The 18,892-nt window shown below is 42.4% G+C and overlaps 1 protein-coding gene across 3 annotated transcripts in view; it reads right to left on the bottom strand.

Moving 5' to 3' along the window:
* Positions 1-18,850, bottom strand: part of LOC101161092 (protein Dok-7) — a 42,928-nt gene extending 24,078 nt beyond the window's left edge. The window contains exons 1-5 of one of the 3 annotated variants that reach the window (XM_023966183.2): positions 18,576-18,850; positions 18,432-18,477; positions 16,598-16,828; positions 7,600-7,800; positions 2,294-2,413 (exon numbers count right to left, since the gene is read on the bottom strand). In XM_023966183.2, the coding sequence (XP_023821951.1) occupies positions 2,294-2,413; positions 7,600-7,800; positions 16,598-16,828; positions 18,432-18,477; positions 18,576-18,629 (652 nt within the window). In that variant the 5' untranslated portion in view covers positions 18,630-18,850. The remainder of the gene's footprint in view (positions 1-2,293; positions 2,414-7,599; positions 7,801-16,597; positions 16,829-18,431; positions 18,478-18,575) is intronic. The other 2 variants (XM_023966186.2, XM_023966184.2) reach the window with 2 other exon arrangements.
* Positions 18,851-18,892: the final 42 nt, after the last annotated feature.

An 18,892-nucleotide genomic window follows, 5' to 3' on the forward strand; every position in this document is an offset into this window, starting at 1 on the left:
ACTTGTCCTGTCCAACAGCTCGGCAGACAGACGAGAGCTGAGGGCCTCTTGTGTTGGATATATTTTGCTTTAACAAGAGGGGTTATTAATCTTCAGACAAACCAAAGGTATGTCTGAATAAACCCCTTTTGTAATTGAGGCCAAACTTTATTAATTCCAATCATGTCTGAAAATTTTTGGTGTTGGACCGGACGGAAAAGGAAAGAGGGGAAGAAGAGAGAGGGACGCTAGAGAGAGGGGGGGTAGGGGGTGATAATAGGAGGGGAAGGGGGATAAGACCATGAAGCAGCATACAGCAACAAGTTTACTGGTTGTTAATCATTATGGTAAGGTTCAAATGCAGTACAAAAAGGATGGGGCCCGTCCACACACACACTCAAATGTTATAAACACACCTGCTAGCTGCAAAAATGTCCACCTCTCGACATGTACACAAAACAGATAGTGTTCACACACGCATACTTATGCCTTAAAACCAACTAGTGTGAAATATTTCAGTCATTCAGTCATGCAAGCTATTAGTGCAAAGGTGAGCTAAGGTGAGTGTTTATGTTCTTCTAAAATGGATGGTGGAACGTGAAAAGAAGGAGGGAGAGTGCCCAGCCATCCCCACCCCAAGACCCCCACCGCAGCAGCAGCGGCAGCCGGAATCCCCCCAACGCCACACGGGAACCGGCAGGGAACAACCGCCGCCCGGGCGACCAAGCCCGCCACCCAGGCCAGTGCCAGCAGGGCCGCCGCAAGGCCCCCAGAGCCAGAGGCCAGGGAAGCACGGAGGGAAAGAGAGCGCCGCCCCAGCCCAACCAGGAGAGTAGCCCCCCCGCCGCGCCGGGAGAACCCAACGCAGAGCCCCACCGGAGAAGGACGCCCACAGCCCCAAATGAGCACCCCACCACCACCCAGGAGTTCCGGGCATCCCCCCGCCCCAACCCCAGGTACGAGCCAGGACCCCCCAAGGGAGACCCGCTCCGCACTCCAGGCAGCCATCCGCCCGGCCCACGGTTGGTCCAGGGAGGAGCGAGGCAGGGGGCCCGCCGCCCCCGCCCAGGAGGGGGGAACCCCGGGGAAAAAAAGAGGGCCCACAAGGGGTGTTATAAATATGGCCCGACCAGGCTCGGCCATAGTTGGAAATTTGGCGGGGCCCAGCACTCAGGAGCAAGGACCAGAACCCACCCCCCAGGGACCAGACACCCCCGGCTCAGATGTAATGTGAACTCCCCCACCGCGCGGAGAGAGCACCGCCGGGCCCAGGAAGCCGGCACCCCGGGGACACGGCCGCCGTTGCAAAAGGGCCCGCACCCCCCACCAGGGAAGAGGCAGGGGACAGATGGACCCAGGTCCCACCTTCCTTGCAAAATGTGTGTGCGTGTATGTGTGTTTGAGAGGGTGTGTGTGTGCATGTGTGTGTGTTTATGTTGGGATGTATATATTGAGGGGGGAGGGGTGTGTGTACTAAGGGGGGTGCAGTTAAAATTGGCGGGTAGGGCACTAAGGGGACATCTCCTGATTACTCACAGTGACGTCCCCTCACCCTCCCCACCAAAGGGCCCTAAATGTCTAAGGTGCGGTTAAAATTGGCGGGTATGGTGCTAGGAGGACATCCGCTGCTTGCTGGCAGTGATGTCCAAGCATGTCTAAGGTGCAAATAAAACCGAAAGAGGGGGGGCCCACTCCATACGGCAACCATAGGAGGGGGGCCACTGCCTAGTAAACCCCCCCCCAAGGCTCATCGCAGGCTAAGCCCCCCACCCCCTCACACTATTATGAGGTTATATGAGGAAGGGGGTAAGTTGGGGACAGCTGATAGACTGTCCCCAACTTACCCCCCGGTGGTCAAACAGCTTTCCCCCGCCCCCCCCCCCAGCAAGGGGGCCAGGCCCACCCAGCCCAGGGGCCCCACCCCCGGAGGCGCCGACACCCCAGGCCCAGCACCACCCCCCCCACACAGAGAGAGAGGAGCCAGAGAGAGGAGCCCCTTGCTCCGGGGGCTTGCTCCCCCCGGAGCAAGCCCAGGCCCCCACCCCCAAACGCCGGCCCTAGAAGAGCTCTGGTCAGGCCTCGACGGGACCGAGGCAGCCAACCGGCCGGGGAAACCGCCGATGGCCTCAGCGGAGACCCCGACCCGTCAACCCCCCCTGCCCCGTGGGGGCTGGTTTCTATCAGTGAGCCGTTTCTTCTTCATGAAGCCTGCTTTCCTGTTTTGAGCAACAAAGACATTGGGGGGGGCTTTATTTGCTCAGAGTCTGAAGAAGGAACTTTTAAACAACGTGGCAGGAAATATACTTTCGCATACCTGGCAAAACGGGACGCAGTCCAAACGGGCCTCTGGTGGGAGAGATGCCTCTGACGATGCAGTCGAACAGGAAGCTGATCTGCTCGCCCTCCGCAGATGCCAGCAGAAAAACACCAGCCCCTGCAGGACATAAGGCTTTATTATTTTACTGACTGTTTTTGTTCAGTTGTCTGCTTTTTACCAGTTTTTCCAACACAGACACGATTTTAATCAGACACCTATGGGAACAATTTTAATGAATCAATAATAAAGCCTAATTTATGTCCAGTTTTTGAAAAATGATTTGTTTGTAGTTGATCAAGTCCATCAGATAACAGCTCATTAAAAAAGCTATGACCATAATTCAGTTTAGAACATCAAGATGTTTACAAACCCATATTTTCTTTTTAAAATCACAACCTAACATAAACAGGCAGCAGATTAAAAAATAAAATAATAATAAATAAATAAAAAATCACCAATCAACCTTCATCACCAGCGCCAAAAGGCTAGTACAGGTTTTTTTTTCTTCTTCTTCGCATTTCACCAGAACAGAGTTCAATCCAAAGAAAGATTAGTCTTATCCCGAACTGGTTGCCAGACTTTTTTGAACTCCTCAATGTTGTTATGAAGGGTATGCGTTAGTCTTTCCAGAGGAAGAATCTTCAAAACCTCTGTGTACCAGTCCTCCATTGTTAGAATGTCCTTGGAAATCCAGAATTTCAGAATGGTTTTTCTTGCTACAAACAGAAGAATTTCAACCAGCTTGGCGTTGTGTTTGTACCTAGTGCCACTCACTTTAGTGCCAAGAACACACTGAAAGGTTGAGAGTTCCACACTATATCCCAACAGAATTTTCACTTCCTTTTTAATTTCAATCCAGTATTTTTGTATCCCACTTTTTTTCTACAGCATGTGTGCATATGTACCTATTTCACTGTTACACTTGCAGCAGTGGGGAGAGTCTAAGCCCAGCTTGCTCCTCAACAATGGTGTAAAATGGAGTCTGTGTAACATTTTTAATTGTGTTTCTCTATGTGAGTTTGAAGTTAGGAGTTTTAGCATGTTCTCTATCACATGGTCCACTCATTATCATTTATTTCTTCTCCTAAGTCAGTCTGCCACTGTCTTTTGAGGTAATCTGTAGAATGGGTAATGTTTGAAGATAAGTTTCTATAAATGTGGGAGATAAATCTTGTAGGTTGGGGTTGTGTAAGAATGCGTTCTAAAAATGTTAGTTTGGGGGTGTGTTTTGTTTTGGGTATGTAATGTTTGATCTGCAAGTACCAGAAAAAGTGGGATATCAGCGCAAGGTTGCTTTGTCTCCATTTTGTCTCCATTTAATGTCAACAAGAGTAAAATGTGTTGGACAGCTCGCCTGTGAGGCTTAAATGTCACATTCTGTAAACATCTCTGGAGCCCCTCCAACAATATAGCTGCGTGTTCATTTTAAGGTGTCAACATCAAAGGGTCGTAGTGTCAGTCTTTCCCTAAGACCACCCATGTGACTCGCCTGTCCGGTGCTGTGGGGTCAACATACTCTGCAATACCAAAGTAGCCTAGCCTTTCTAACAAGTCAAATGAAGACCTACCATACAGACTAATGTTGAAGCACTTCTAAAGGAGCTTTGGATGGCAGATGAAAAAACATCAGGTGCCAAATGCTGGAGAGCAGAAACCGGAAAAAAAAAACACAAAGGAAAACAAAGAACAGGTGGCAGAGCTTCTTTGGTTTTTCATCATTCTGTAAAGAATGAAAAACAACTCAAGTAGATGCTTCAAGTCTCTCCTCAGAGAAGTGGGAAAAAAAACAGACTTCACCCAAAGTAACACAATTCATTAAATCGGGTTCAGTAAGTGGGAAGTGTAAATTAGCTTGGATCTTCCCAGACGCTGAGGAGCCGCAGCTTGCATCTTTATTTTTGCAGCAGAAAACACATTTGAGCTGCCAAAAAAGTAACTGTTTCTTAAAAAGTCTGTATAAAAATGGATCTATAGGGTTCATAAAAGCTGCAACCAAGTTTACAGATGGACATACTAAAATACTCCTTGATAGTGTGTTATCACTATCATACATTATCCTGTATGTGTTATAGATGCACATACAGGAGAGCAAAACAAGTATTTGTCTGTCAGCGATTCTGTTAGTTTAGTTTAAAAAGGTGAGTTTGGTCTGTACCCTGAACCCTTGTTGCAAATGATGGAGGTCAAAGGTTACCTATAGGTCATCACCAGGTTTGCACAAACTGAAGCTGCTGTTTTGGTCCATTCTTCCATACAGATCTACTTAAGATCTTCTGATGTCGCTGGGCAACATGGACTTTTTACGTTTTCCAATTCTCTGATACTCGATTAGTTGAAGGTCTGGCTAGGCAACTCCAGAACCTTGAAATGTTTTATTGGGTAGCCTCTCCTTTACTGCTATTGTATACGTCCGGGATCATTGTCATCCTGGAAGTTCCAGTCATGATTCATCCTAAATGATCTTACTGATCAAAACCTCATCATACATGTAGGGCTGGGGGATAAGCGATAATTAAATATATTGCAATAGATTTTTCCTTGAAAGAAGAATAAGGTCTATAGCAATAGACTTTTATTTTGAAGGGGCCAAAATTGACAATCACCAGCTGTGAGCATTTTCTCTTCTTTGGCCAGAAAAAGGTAGAAGTGAAAAAGTTAGAGGGTTAGCCGCCACATGGCGAGTAAACATTTGCGTAAACATCATTTGTACCCCACCAGGGGAGATCTTTTATGGAGGGAAATTGCCAGTGATCTTGTACTTCTACCATTTTCTTATAACGCCCAAATAAAGCCAATATTTACCATTTTTTGGCTTTTCCATCAGTGGAGCTTGTTTTAGTTGGATGCACTGATTACATGTATAACTTGCACCCTTATGGTTTGGGTTTATTTTGATGGAAGTTGACTTGTTGACACAGTCAGTGGAAAGTCAGTCTAGCTTTAATAAAATGTTAGCAGAGCATCAGTTAATCTCAGCTGTCTCCAGTTTTCTAAAGCCGCCATGTGAAAAACGAGGGCGGTGTTGGCAGGGATCCTCAACTTTCTATCAACACGGCTTTGAGCTAATTCGATCCACCGCGTGTCAAATCTGACTTCGAGGATATTTCATTTCTCAAGACCTCCGCCGGAGAAATGACTCTGATTTCTAAATAAAGCAAGGACTTTTTTCCCCCATGTCACTTTATTTCATTCGACATCTGTTTTGCATGAATTGTCTAAAGCAGCGGTGTCCAAACCTTTTGCAAAGCAGACCAGAATTGTAAATGCGCTACACAAAAAGGTTTAATGGATTTATGAAACTCAACAGACATTTTAAAATAGAACCTAACTGAAGAAGATTTGAACTTCAAATTACTTTTTTTCAAAAAGCTTAAATATATTTCACTTGTTTCCGAATATTTACAAAAAAAGACAAGGTTAGTCATAAAGTGTAACAATCATTTTGTTATGTTTTGCTCACACACTCTAGCTGGTTACAGAAAATTTAGAAAAAACCTAAATGAAAAGATAGTATATTACCTGCATCTGCAAACCCCATTTACTGCAGCACTTCATCAAAATAAGTTTCTTAAAGGGTTCATAAGTACTGCTTTATCTAGGTATTCTTGTATTGCTTAACATTAACATTCATTTTACACTTCAAGAGCTTTTATTTTAGTAAATCTATATTTTTTTGCTCCTATCCCATCAAGCTGTCTAACACCAACACCTTAAGTGATGTTCCGCCAATGGTGAAGGTCAATTTCTTCCATTTGGATATGTTAACCAACAATTGTAACCAAAGTGATTGCTATAATCTGAAACACACTTGTTTTTTCAGCAGACTACTGGCCGGGTAGAATACTCCTTACTTAAAAAAGCAGTTTTGTGGCAAATTCTGCTTCATACTGAGATTTGCTCACAAAGTTAATTCCAGCGAAGTAGAGTGAATAAACAAAATCAGCACAGGTGCATTTCTGATGTAATATATAAACTGCATCCACTGCAGCCTGTTAAAAAAAAGCCTTGGAAAGAGAAAAAAATGTTTCTGCCGACAAAACACAAGTGTTGAACAGTGTTTAAGTTCATAGTGTTAGTCCTTTTGAACAGATTTCAAGGGGGAATAAAAAAACAACCAACAATGCTTTGTAATGTTGTCCCGTAGTGGCATTATGCCTAAACTTGGTGGACTTTTGGCAGGTTTAAGCACAAAATTTTCACAAGAAAAAATGTCCCAAATTGAATCAAGGACGGGGGGTTGCTGTACATTTTGACAAAATTTAGAATTCAAACCCCAGAGGCTGCAATCAACTTGTGCATGAATCTATACCAAAATCTTAACAAAGCAAATAAGCTCTTTAATCACAATGATTATTTTTCCCTTGAAATTATTACTCTCAACGTGTGCCTTTGGGTCTAGCAATAAAAATCACTGAAAACAGTCAAATTTACTGGTATGTCTACACACATCCCCGATATTTAGAGTAGTCCTAAAGCGTCTTATTCTGGTACACAGGGAAAAAGACAACTGGAAACTAGAAATTGACCTGACATTTGCCTGACACTACTACCTAAAATCTTATTTCAAGAGCAGAACAAAAGAAAAAAATCAAACTTTATGAAATCAAGAAAATCTTTCGCAGCCATAAAGGAAAGAGAAAATTAGCCTAAGACCATTTGTTGTGTGTTAACAGGATTTCATCACACAAGGACAAAGTAAAACTTAGAGGGTCTGATAAATAAATGAGCATGTGAAGCACTTTCTGGTCGCAATAAAAACACAGCAAGTTTCTTTTTTTAAAACTTCGATTTTTGTAGCATATCAAAATAAAGAGACATGTATGACTAGTAGTCTCTTTAATCTAAAGCTACATTCACACCGGGCTTGGAATTGTGCGTTCAAGCGGCCACTTTCAATGAGAAGTCTATGTAATTGCGTGTATATGCGCATTTCAGGCTTCTGCGTTTAGAACTCACGTTTACACATCACTATGCAAGTTTTTAAGTCCATCTTCAGGCACTACGTACTAAGTGAATGGCCATTGTCAAAGTTCAACAAGTGTAACTTCAGGGACCCCGATTTGGTAGTTACATACAAGTTGCGGCCTTTGTAAAACACAGGGGTACCAACCATGAAAATATTGATCGTGGAGGAGAAATTAATAATTGCCGTTTGTGCCTAGCCGGAATTATATGACACCAAGAATATATGTGAAGAATATACGTTTAGCGCGTTCTTGATCACGCATCACACGCCTGGTGTGTACCTAGCATAAAAGCAAATAAAAAACAAAAAACATCCAACTTGTTAACAGTGAACTTACAGTAACCACATCTTGTCCCTCCTTCAAATACAAATCCATTTGGCACTGGTCCGTATCTGCGTAGGTCTGACAGATTCCAGTATGCGATTATGACCGGAGGGATGTCCCGAGCAACGGCCAGCAGGTTGTTGCACAAGTGAAGGGTGGCGGGACCGCTCTCCAACTTGGTCCCTGGTAAGATTCCAACACTGAACCTATGGACTGAACAAACAAAGGCGTATAAATTGAACAACGGAAACACAAGACAACTTGTAGCATCATCTACCAACTATCAGGATTTCATGCCTACTCTTAACCCTTTTACAGAGCTTTAGCTCCAGTGTTGACACTCTTTGAACAACCGTAGCACGCCAATCGTTTAGACAATTGAAATAATTCCAGCAGATTCTGAAGTAGAGAATAGCACCAATGTGCAAAAGTGTTACTTGTCTCCTCGTTTGCATCCGTTGGGGTTGTGTTAAGTGCCTAAACTGTTGAAGAGTAACAGTACTTCAAAGAGCGGGTGTTATTAAGGTGTCACCGGCAACATCTCTGATGTTATGGGGGGCTACGATAATTTGCCTAAATCTACATAGTTGTAGAAACAAGTGGAAAAAAAGAAAAAAATATAACGAATAACTTTTGGACAAACTTTTTTGAAAACATTAATTGCTGTTTTTCTTTTATATTCAAAATCAAAACCTTTGGCAGCAGTTTATTCCAAAGCGACCAGACACTTTCACCACTCTAAGCTGAGGTGAGATTGATGAAGGTAATGATGAGGAAACGTTGGCAGGCGCCTTCACCTCATCACTGGAGCTAAGCAAGATTCATGTGGCGCCACACGAGACAACAAAAGCACAGTGAGCGGTGACTTTCAGCCCAGTGCAGGTGGCATTTCTGGAGGCGTGGATGTGGCATTAAGCGGTCGGGTCACACACGCAAGAGGCAACTGCAGCATAATTTTTTGTTGGCGTCTTCAAAACATGCAGGTCTCTCAATGCTGTCATTAGGTATATGTCTGTGACGCTGAGCTGCCAACTGAAGAACAGTCCAAAGCTATTAATAACCCATAATTTTACTGCTGATGTAACTTATATAATAGGTTCTCACAGGACACATTCTTAGTGATGAAAACTGCTCTAATGTTGAGGTCAGGCAGTCTTTAAACTCTAAAAATACCAGTAACTTACGTTTTTGTCGAAAGATTTGTTGCTATATATTTTGTAGCTAAATGTAATGTTTTAAAACTCCTATAGAACCAAGTTGAGCAATCTGGTGTTGTGTTTTTACCTTAAGACTTGTTTTTTGTTTCAAATTAATTTAATTCTCTTTATTAAAAAAGACAACCTTAGTTGTCTCAAAGAGCTAGGTAAAGGTCTAGTTTCCACTGAGCGATAGACCAGTACGGTCCGGTCCTGTATGACACAGTCCTTTCCAGTCTAGTCCAGTACAGTCCGGAATTTTGAGCGTTTCCATTTCAAAAGGGACCCATTGAGCTGGACCGAACCGTACAATTTTTGGGCCCCCGTGGGTTGTAGGTCCATAGAAAAATGCAAAAGATCCGATTACGGTGGAGCTACGGTTAAAACCTGTTGACTGGCCAAAAGGTCATTGCGACAAAAGAAGGTGCCAAGAAAGCCGCTGTATTCCTCCACTACGCACGCAATCTTCTCTCAAACAACATTAAAGGCTTTGTATATACGAAGCATCAAAAGCCAAGGGGAAATAATGAAATACTGGATGACCTCCATTGTTGATGTCAGCTTCACCCCGCCTGCATATGTCCTTCTCCAACTTTGAGTAAAAACGCTCACCTGATGTGCCTGGTCCATTCTAAACCGGACCGGACAGGATTAGTGAAAACGAGGCTCAAGAGAAACAATGAAACTACACTGTGATTGCCTAATTTCCTCATTTCTATCAGCTCGACTCCAAGCTAGGAGTTCACACTTATCACTGAAACAGAACTCACAGGCTCCTTGTGCAGTGAGCAGGGTTTGGGGGGAATTGAAAAAATGAAAAATCTGTTTGATACACACCCATTCCGTGTTGTGTAAGTGTGCGCTACAATGTGTGACTCGCAGCATGCCCGTCGGAAAATGTGCAGAAACATTTTTGCTCTAGGGGGTCTGTTACGTGCCGAGTCTTTCGGGGGTGGATGAGCTTTCTTCTTGCTTTGGATTATTAGTTATGTTAATTGAACGCAGTGGTATCTGGGAGGCGATCGGCCCATCTCCTTTCTTCTAGGTTGGACGTCATTGCCTCGTCGTCCTGGTTGGCCTGTCACTCCATCTGCAGCGTCGGCCCCGCCCCTCTGCGCTGGAGGCACGGACACATAAGCTGACGTGGCCCAAGCACCAGGGCGGCTGACTCTTCAGCTCGCCATTTGTGTTCTGTGCACTTATTTGTGTTTCGTTTCGGTTCTTGGCACATTAGAATGATTTCTACTTATCCTCGCCATGTTTAAATGCTTCTTTTTACGGGCATATGTTCTTTGATTATTGTTAACAGTGTTTACATCACGTTGTGATCCCATGTGGGAGGATATCTGTGTGACAGAACCAGTTGTAGCTTATTGCTCCGAATAAATCAGTTAATACGGTTTTGTTGTATTGCTGATTCCAGCAATAACAGGGTCACTGAGTCATCTACAACTGTGAAATGTCATGCAGGCCACCTTAATGCCCCGTACAGGTTTAGCCATTTTTCCCCAGCCTGTATCCATCCATAAGGGCAGTTATGACTAAGGCTTGACCTCAGTGCTCAGCCTGAGCTCTTCTCAAGAACTTTAATTATGACTGGTCAGCAATCAGGCTTAGGCCTCAGCCTTTCCATATCTGGTGTTGGAGGGGAGAATGGACTGTGACAACATTTGTTCCTTCTGAGAGAATCTTCTGGGAAAAAAACAGTACAGACCATCAAATCGATGGCTGAGGCATCAGATGTCAAACTTCCCTGAGGAAATTAATACCGCTCTGATCTCTGGATTTTTATTTTTTTATGTTTTGTTGTTAACTTGTGCAATAAAAATACGACATTCAAGTGTTAAGCAAAAGAATGATTTTGTAATGGAATAAATTCACAAAATTCGGCTTTTCGGCTTCTCATTAAACTCTGCACTTAAAAGGGCTTTTAAAACACAAACCATTCATTTTTGCAAAGTTATGGTAAAAAGCCTTAAAAAAAAAGAAAGAAAAAAAAAGAGCTGTTTGAAAGAGTCAGTTCTCTGACAAGAACCAAACTTCCCATCACTACCATTCAGTCGTTCAAACACAAGCTGATGGTGGCTGAGCAGCAATGTAAGACCACCAGGAGCAATATGAGGTTCAGCTTCTATCCCACGGACACTTTGACACATAGCTTGGCAGAGCAGGAATTCAACATGTGACCTTTCAACCAGTTTAATGAATAGGGGGTTGCCAGGCTACATTTTTTGCCATGATATGAAAGGAAAGTTGCAGCCCACGGTGCCTTTTTTTCATCCAGAAGTACACCTTTTATGGGACATTTCTTATCTATAATCAATGTTTTTTAAAACAAGTTTCTTTCTCAGCATAACACGTAGCAGCTTAAGCTAATAAAGAAATGTATAAAAACAACCAGAAACCTCAACTGGAATGCTTGAGGAGAAAAATAACTGAATTCTCTCACTTCATGTTGTGAATGCTCTAAATTCCCTTTTTTTAATGTTTTGCTATATAGTTTAGGGTGTTGCTTCACATGAATGAGTCCCTTGGTTCAATTCTCCGCATCTCCAAGATCCTTTTTAGAGCTAGCCAGAAAACTGGTGAAAAAAATAAAAAGAGAAACTGGTAAACAGCAGACTCATTCCCTAAAAGAGTGACAGATGGCGGGGGTCGTTACCCAGACCTTAAAAGCATCAACCACAGGGGAAACCATTAGACGCCAGCACAGTCTCTCAGTGGGTGAAACCTTTGGCAACATCTCACTAATAGATGAGAGTCCGACCTCCCCTCCTCGGGGCGTTTTGCTGTCCTGTAATGGCTCTTACTGCAAAACAGTTGGTTTGGTCCGCAGCACAAGCTGGGCGCCTCTGTGAGGAAACGCCTTCAGCACCGCGGTGAGAGAAGTTAGAGGCAACGCCTGAGGAATGCACAAACCTGTCTGAGTGACACCAACCAACCAACCATCCATCCATCCAAACAAGACGCCTCCCATCGTCTTACGAGCCACTGTATTCCTGGGAGGCTGTGGACGGGGAAGGACGATGTATCCAACAAGCACGTTAAAAAGGAATTTTTGAAAAGAAAAAATATGTTCTGTCTGATTATGTCACATTGGTTCAACCTAAACTAAAAACTGCTTCAGCTAAACTGCTAAAACCTTGCTACCAACCATTATTACTCCTCCCCCATGCTTCTTTATAGCAGTCAGATGAGTTATACTCTACTGTCTAACCTAGGGGTCGTTTGAAAAAATCTGAATGTAGACTTTTTATAAGTAAAGTTCAATGCGACGGTCGGCCTGCGTCACCGCCACGACTCCCACCGGCGTGTAATCCCAACAATGTTCCGACCCAGGTGGGACAACAATGGAAATTTTTGAGAAAATTGAAGTTCCTGAAGAAAAATGTACATTTAACGGCACCTGGGCAGATTTGCTTGCGTTCAAAACCTTTACCAGTATGATTAATTTGTAATGAGGAATTAGCCAACAACAAAGTCTCAAATGTGGCGAGACATTCCAGAATAAACACACAGCTTTTGTCCAAAACATCCTGATTGAGATGAGACAAAAACATTGTTTTGTTGAAAAAAATCTATTGGAGAAACGGATTAACTGATAGTTAATTACCACATATTTGCTAGTGTTGTGGCCTCTAGGGAAATAGTTCTCATCAGATCCCATGAAATGACAAAAGATAAAAAAATGAACACCTCTTCACAAACTTTAAAAATGAGTGAAATGATGCCGTTCACTGGAAACACTGGGTTTTCCAAAGGCTGTGTTTTCCTTTCTGTAGGAAATTGATCCAAATGGTTCTTTGAGTGCTAAAAAGGTTGCCGACCCCTGATCTAACCCAAGCCTCAGCTTTTACACCCCAAATCTAAAGCCAGATAATTATTTTTTTCTATTTTTCTTTTTAACCTTTATTCTACCAGTACATCCCTTAAAATAAAATCTTTTTCAAGAGAGATCTGGCCAAGAGGCATTACCACATACACACATGCACACACACGCGCACACACACACACACACACACACACACACACACACAAAGAAGAAAATAAAAAACATGAAAACATAAAACAAAAACATTAAATCAAGAAAAACATGTCACAAAAGATGGTGCAATTCCCCAACTGACCACTGGAGGCAGCTGCAGGCAGGTTTTAGAAGGAAGCATTGTTGAGTCTGATGTTAAAAAAGTCTGACTTCAGACCACGAATAAAATGTAACGGTTTCAAAAAATGATTGGTGTTTTTTTTAGATGCAAAAATTCCTTTTCTCCACGATTAGGTTCAAACCTTCATTTTTGAGTCACGGTTTCGTTTTGGTTCAAAATATGATCTGTGTTACAATACAATAAGACTAAAAAGTTCAGAAAAATCTTTTTTTCTTTTATTTGCTCCGTTCGTTCACCTATCAGCACATCCCATCAGCGGTTGCCACAGTGAATCAGCTTTCACTGATTCATACAGGTGGTTTGGCAGAGATTTTTACCCTGGATGGTCTTCCTGACACAACCTTGTATTTGGTCCGGGCTGGCGTGTCACCGGCATCATAGCCGTGGTAAAGGGTTCAGTAGTATTATTCACAGGCGGACCCAGACAAAGGCCCCCTTGTGGCTACATAGTTAGGCAGTAGAGTGAAAGATATTTGCCAACAACCGTTGTCCTATACTAAGCCTGATGTAAAGTAATAGAACAATATTCAATGTATTCAATTTATCACCACATGTGTCTGATCCTTTCAATGTATCCAGACGATTCAGTCCAATAGTGTCACACGCTTTGAATTTAAAGTAAGAATTGTGCCATACCAATTGTTTGTTGACTTGTTGGAAAAGTTGGGTTGACTACGGATGAATTCAACCAAATTTTCACTTTGGTTCATAGACATATAAGTACTAGACAGGTAATCTTTAGTGTCACCAGTTCAGGCTTCATTTTTTTCACCGTTGAGAATGCTATAGATGATGCGTTCAGTGCGTGTTTGGTCAAATCCAGACGTGAAATCTAGACGTGTCTGTTGGCAAAACGTTGCCCGTCACTCAGCAGAGCATGATTCAAAAGCCCCACAGTCCACTGGTGGTGTGTTTTACACTGCATTGCTTGGCGTTGGATTTAATTATGCAACATTTGAACGCAGCTGCTCCACTATTGAGTATTTGCTTCCATCCGTGCCAGGGAGAGTGCGGGGGTTCACAAATGTGGAATCAGCGCAGCGCTGGTTACCATGACTCAGCATGAGTAAAGAAAAAGAATGTTTGTTGATGAACACCAGACTAGTTTAACAAAGTTGGACCAATGGTCAATTCAACTACAATTGACAGAGAAACAAAAACAGTTGGAACGAAGACAATGCTATGATTTCTTTTTTAGCCCTTTTAAACCTGAGCTTCGGCCTAAAGTGTTGACATCGTTTTAACAATCCTAACTCTTCAACAGCTTACACAGTTAGAGTAGTTCCAGCAAATTCTGAAGCGGGAACAAGCAGCTTTGCTGTGATATGGAACACTATACAGTAGTAACTTCTGTGTCTGAATTCCCAACCCAATACACTATTAAAAAACTATACAGTGTGGGACCATCTAGTGTCCTGGATTTTAAAAGCAGCTTGGACACCAGGCTCACTATTTATCGTTTGCTTTTTTTTTAAATTAACAAATATGACGTCCTCGATTTCATGAAGTGAAATCTCATAGATGTGAGCGTTTTGCGACGATTATCTATGAGTACACTGTGTTCTTAAGATAAAAACGTTGATATTAAAAAAATAGTTTAGATACGTTTTCTTTAATTGTTCAAATGAATTTGAACAACAGTGATGGATTATGGAATTGCAGATTCGAACAGCACTACAACATGGTGAACGCACAATATAGTGCACTATGTGGTGAGTAGTGAAGGAATTCAGACATAACCTATGTGTTACCGCTTTTCTCCGTGGCATAATCGGCTGATTCACGTTGATCGCATAAACCAGGGGTGGCGAACACGCGGCTCTCGAGCCGCATGCGGCTCTTGGACAATGAGCGTGCGGCTCTTTGCGTCTCGTCATATTTTCCATATACTGTGCCTCATTTCATAATTTTTTCCCTCTTAAACCACACTCAAACCATCAGAGGGTATTAAAAATAAACAATTAATAATAAAAGTAATTTGCCAGTGTGTGTGTGTTTGATTCACATACGTGACCGCCAATCATTTGCGCGGGTAACGCCCACTGCCGGAACACATAGATAAAAATGATTTATGTGCGTATCCCGGAGAAAATGAAAAACTTCCTGATCTGACACAAATTGTCTCCTTTATTAACAAGTTGAAGCTTTTCAAAGTGCACATTCAAAACGGCCATCATCCCACTTTCCTTCTTTGTGGAGCTCACAGCAGAAAGCTGCAATCAGAATGAATGAAGCGCAGAACGTGACGCTGCTTGCGCAACTGGACGGAAACGACCACAGATCACTTTTCTAATGGATCCTTTAATGCAGAGACTGCTTCCCTGAGATCCCTGCTGGTCACTGATGAGGCAGCGAGAGAACCGGAGATGACTAAGCAGAAATCTCTTTGAAAGAAGGCCCTGTTATAATTTGGAGAACAGACATCGGGCCGTTCTGACCGACACTCAGGTAAAGGAGCTGATCAGAGAGGCTACAACAACTAGCCTGTGGCTTAGCCCTGCCTTCAGCCCTTAAGACTTATGGGAAGGGGGGGGGGGGGGGGTTTCATTGTAAAACCATGAGCCAGGTAGCTGTTAGCAGAATTGAGTTGCATGCCGTTTGGCTGTATCGAAGTTACCGGGTTCCTACTGTGAGCAGGAAGGAGAGGACGTGAATGACGCAGTCAGTTAAATTATAACTCAGCACTTGTTGGAATATTACTCCTTAGTATAAACTGATTCATTGCAATGTATTAATATTTAATAAATTATTTGCTTTTGACGCAAATGTCAGTCATACAATTTTAAATAAAAAAACATATAAAAACAAGAAATTATAATGAAGGTCAAAATTAATTTAAGTTGCACACATCTGAAATGTAATGTATTTAATGTGTCTATTGTGAATATGAATGACTCAGACACCGGAAGGATGCTCTGTACAGATGTTTGTGTATTTGTTGGTGTAAGTATCATTGAAAGAGGAATGTTGAGACACAAAGAATTACAAGTTGAATGCTGTTGGATAAACGATGAAATATTCAGTTTTATCATCATAAATCTGACTTCAGAGGAGTCACATTCTCACCAGCATCAACCTTACTGCCCGTCACTGAGTAGTTGTGTGTCAGAGAGAGGCAGAGAAAAGAGTGAGATGAAGAGAGAGAGAGAGTGTGTGTATGAAATGAGAGAGAGGTGCCTGTGTGTGTGGAGGGGGTATCTGACCTCTAGGGTAGTCTCTGTGTTAACCCTGGCTAAGCTGCATTGATGTGTGTATTGAGGGTGGACACTTTCCTTGAAATAAACACAAGTACAGTACTGCTGTTCTGTTGTAGGGAGAGGAGTGTGTTATGGACAATAATACGGCTTTAATTGCGTGTGTGTGTGTGTGTGTGTGTGCGTCTTGGCAGGTCAGTGTGTAGTGTGGCTCTTTGACTCTCACAGTGAAAAAATTTGGCTCTTGGTGTCAAACTTGTTCGCCACCCCTGGCATTAACGCTTTAACAGTTGCGGTTTGTCAAAAAGTATGTCAATAACAACATAGCTGGTAGTAAAGGGTTAAGAAGTATTTTTCAAAATAAAAGCCTCCTAAATTGTTTATAAAGCACTAAAATGTGGCAATGCTAAAACGGCAACATCCAGACTGAAACAGGACTTTCAGATGCTCTCACCTTCACCGGGGCTGTACCGCACTCGGATGTCCCACGCCTGAAGGGCCTCCCTGCTGTCGAAGCCGAGCAGAGTGGTCTGTCTCAGGCAAAGGATGGCCAAAGTAAAAGCCACGCCCTCGTAGCACTGCCCAACCTCCAGGCCGCAGATCTCCTCCAAAGTGATGGTCGCTCTCTCTTTGCTGCCCTGAACTTTGTCTGATTTGTCCTTGAAAACCAGCAACAACAAGCAATCTGGATCGATGAAAAAAACAAACATACAACAGAAACACAAAAACACTTTGATGTCAAATTAGTTCCCATTTCTCACTCACGTTATTAATATACAAAAACAAAAAAAAACATCAAATCTTTGATTATTTTAGATCACGCTGTGACCTACAGTAGCTGCTGCTGCAGTGTACTTTGGACTGTTGACACCTTTCAAGCACCTTTCAGTCGGGGTCGGCTGACAAAACAGCTCGGTGTGTGTCTGTGTGATCTTCACACGTACACACACACACACATACACACTTCTCCACACATAACTGAAGCACGAGTGAAGACAGCTGCAACAACACTGACATCAAAGACCTGAGGAGGAGTAGAGCTCAACCTGTGCAGCATGTTAAGCTGCCCCACTCCACATACCCACTACTTCAATGAGAGGCTGAGTTATTATGCAATATGTCATGTTTCATTTAGAAAATCCAACTAAATAAATAATAATTTAAGAAATCGTAAATGTGCTTTCAGAAAAATAAGGAAAACAACACTTTACAGATGACTTGTGGCTGTCCATTTCCTTTGATAAGACAGACACCCAAGAAAATGTGCTTTTTTTGTCTCACATATTGTAATATTAGCCATGTAAGATTAGTGACAACAGTAAAGCCATCTTTTAAAAAAACTACCAAAATAAAGATCTAAAAAAAATTGTCCTTGCCTGTCTTCTCAATTTGAGGTGAAAGGAAGTAAATGTATGTTTTATTTGTACAATTTTGTCAGGCTAAGATTCGACCCTCCACAGACTGAATCAACTGAAGAACGAGACGTGATGGTGGAGCTTCTTCAGGGGCTTGTATAGAGGGGGACCAAGTAAGGCTGTTGCCACCATAATTATTGAAATTAAATGAAAGTATGTGTTTAGATTTTTAAAGGTGCTTGCAGATTTTTTTTATACATTTTTGCATTATTTAAAATCTGTATTCAAGTATAAATGAAGTGTAAATATGAAACACTTAAAAAGATGGTTATTTGGTGCTGCGTATAACTGTCATGATCCTAAATCAATTAGACTTTAATAAATAGAAGATTTTATTAGTTTATAGTAAAAAAAATTACAACTTGTTAAAAATACTGATTGATTTTGTTTAATGTCAATTTTTGTCTAACATTGAAATTTTTTATATGAAAAAAAAAGTTTCAAATAATAATCTTTTTTTTTGCCAGAACAAAAATATAAGAAACTGCTTTGATAAAAAAATGAATCCACAGGTTTAACTGATTAACTTTGCCTTGTGCAATAAGAAACCAACTAATCAAATAAGCTACAAAACATTAGTTTTTGCTTTCTTATATATATATATATATATATATATATATATATATATATATATATATATATATATATATATATATATATCAAAATTGTTTCTTGTATGATTGATTAAGCTTTAACCGTACACTTTCAATAAAGCTCTCCTGGTTTCTCTTTAAAGTCCCCCATATGCCCCCCTTTGGCCCTCTCCGAAAATATTCGGAAGCGCCCCTGGACAAGCTGTGTATGATTACGTCACATTTCCGAATTAAAGCTAAATTGATGAAAACAATCCTGTAAACTTAAGACTTTTTTTACCTGCAACAGGCGACGGTTTTCGAAGTACGAGCCACCTAGTTCTCCACTGTCGAATAGAAAAAGACAAAAGTTTCGTTAGTTCCGGAGGAAAGTGCGGGGCGCACGAGCTGTTTTTCCGCGAGCGACTTAAGAAAAAGCGAGCACCTTTTTCCCATCTCGGAGTCTGGCGTATCCTTCCACGATAACAGAATCCGTCATCTTCAGTCATGGTTCCTGACAGCTGCAGTGCTGCTGTCCGAATGAAGGGTCACTTTCAAAATAGCTGCGCTCTTCCGCTCGTGTGGCGCAAACTCGCCCCCCCAGCAAAGAGAGCGGGTGGAAAATGCCACGGCCAGAGTTCGCGCGTGTGTCCGCTCCTGCTGCCTCCAGCCCGGGACGGTCAGTCAGACCCACCTGCCGCTACCGCTGCTGGGAAATGCGCACGCGGCGGGTTCATCATCAGGAATGTGATCCAGCAGCTG

This window comes from Oryzias latipes, chromosome 18 (assembly GCF_053564925.1).
Source record: "Oryzias latipes strain Hd-rR chromosome 18, Olatipes_Hd-rR_3.1".
NCBI lineage: Eukaryota > Metazoa > Chordata > Actinopteri > Beloniformes > Adrianichthyidae > Oryzias > Oryzias latipes.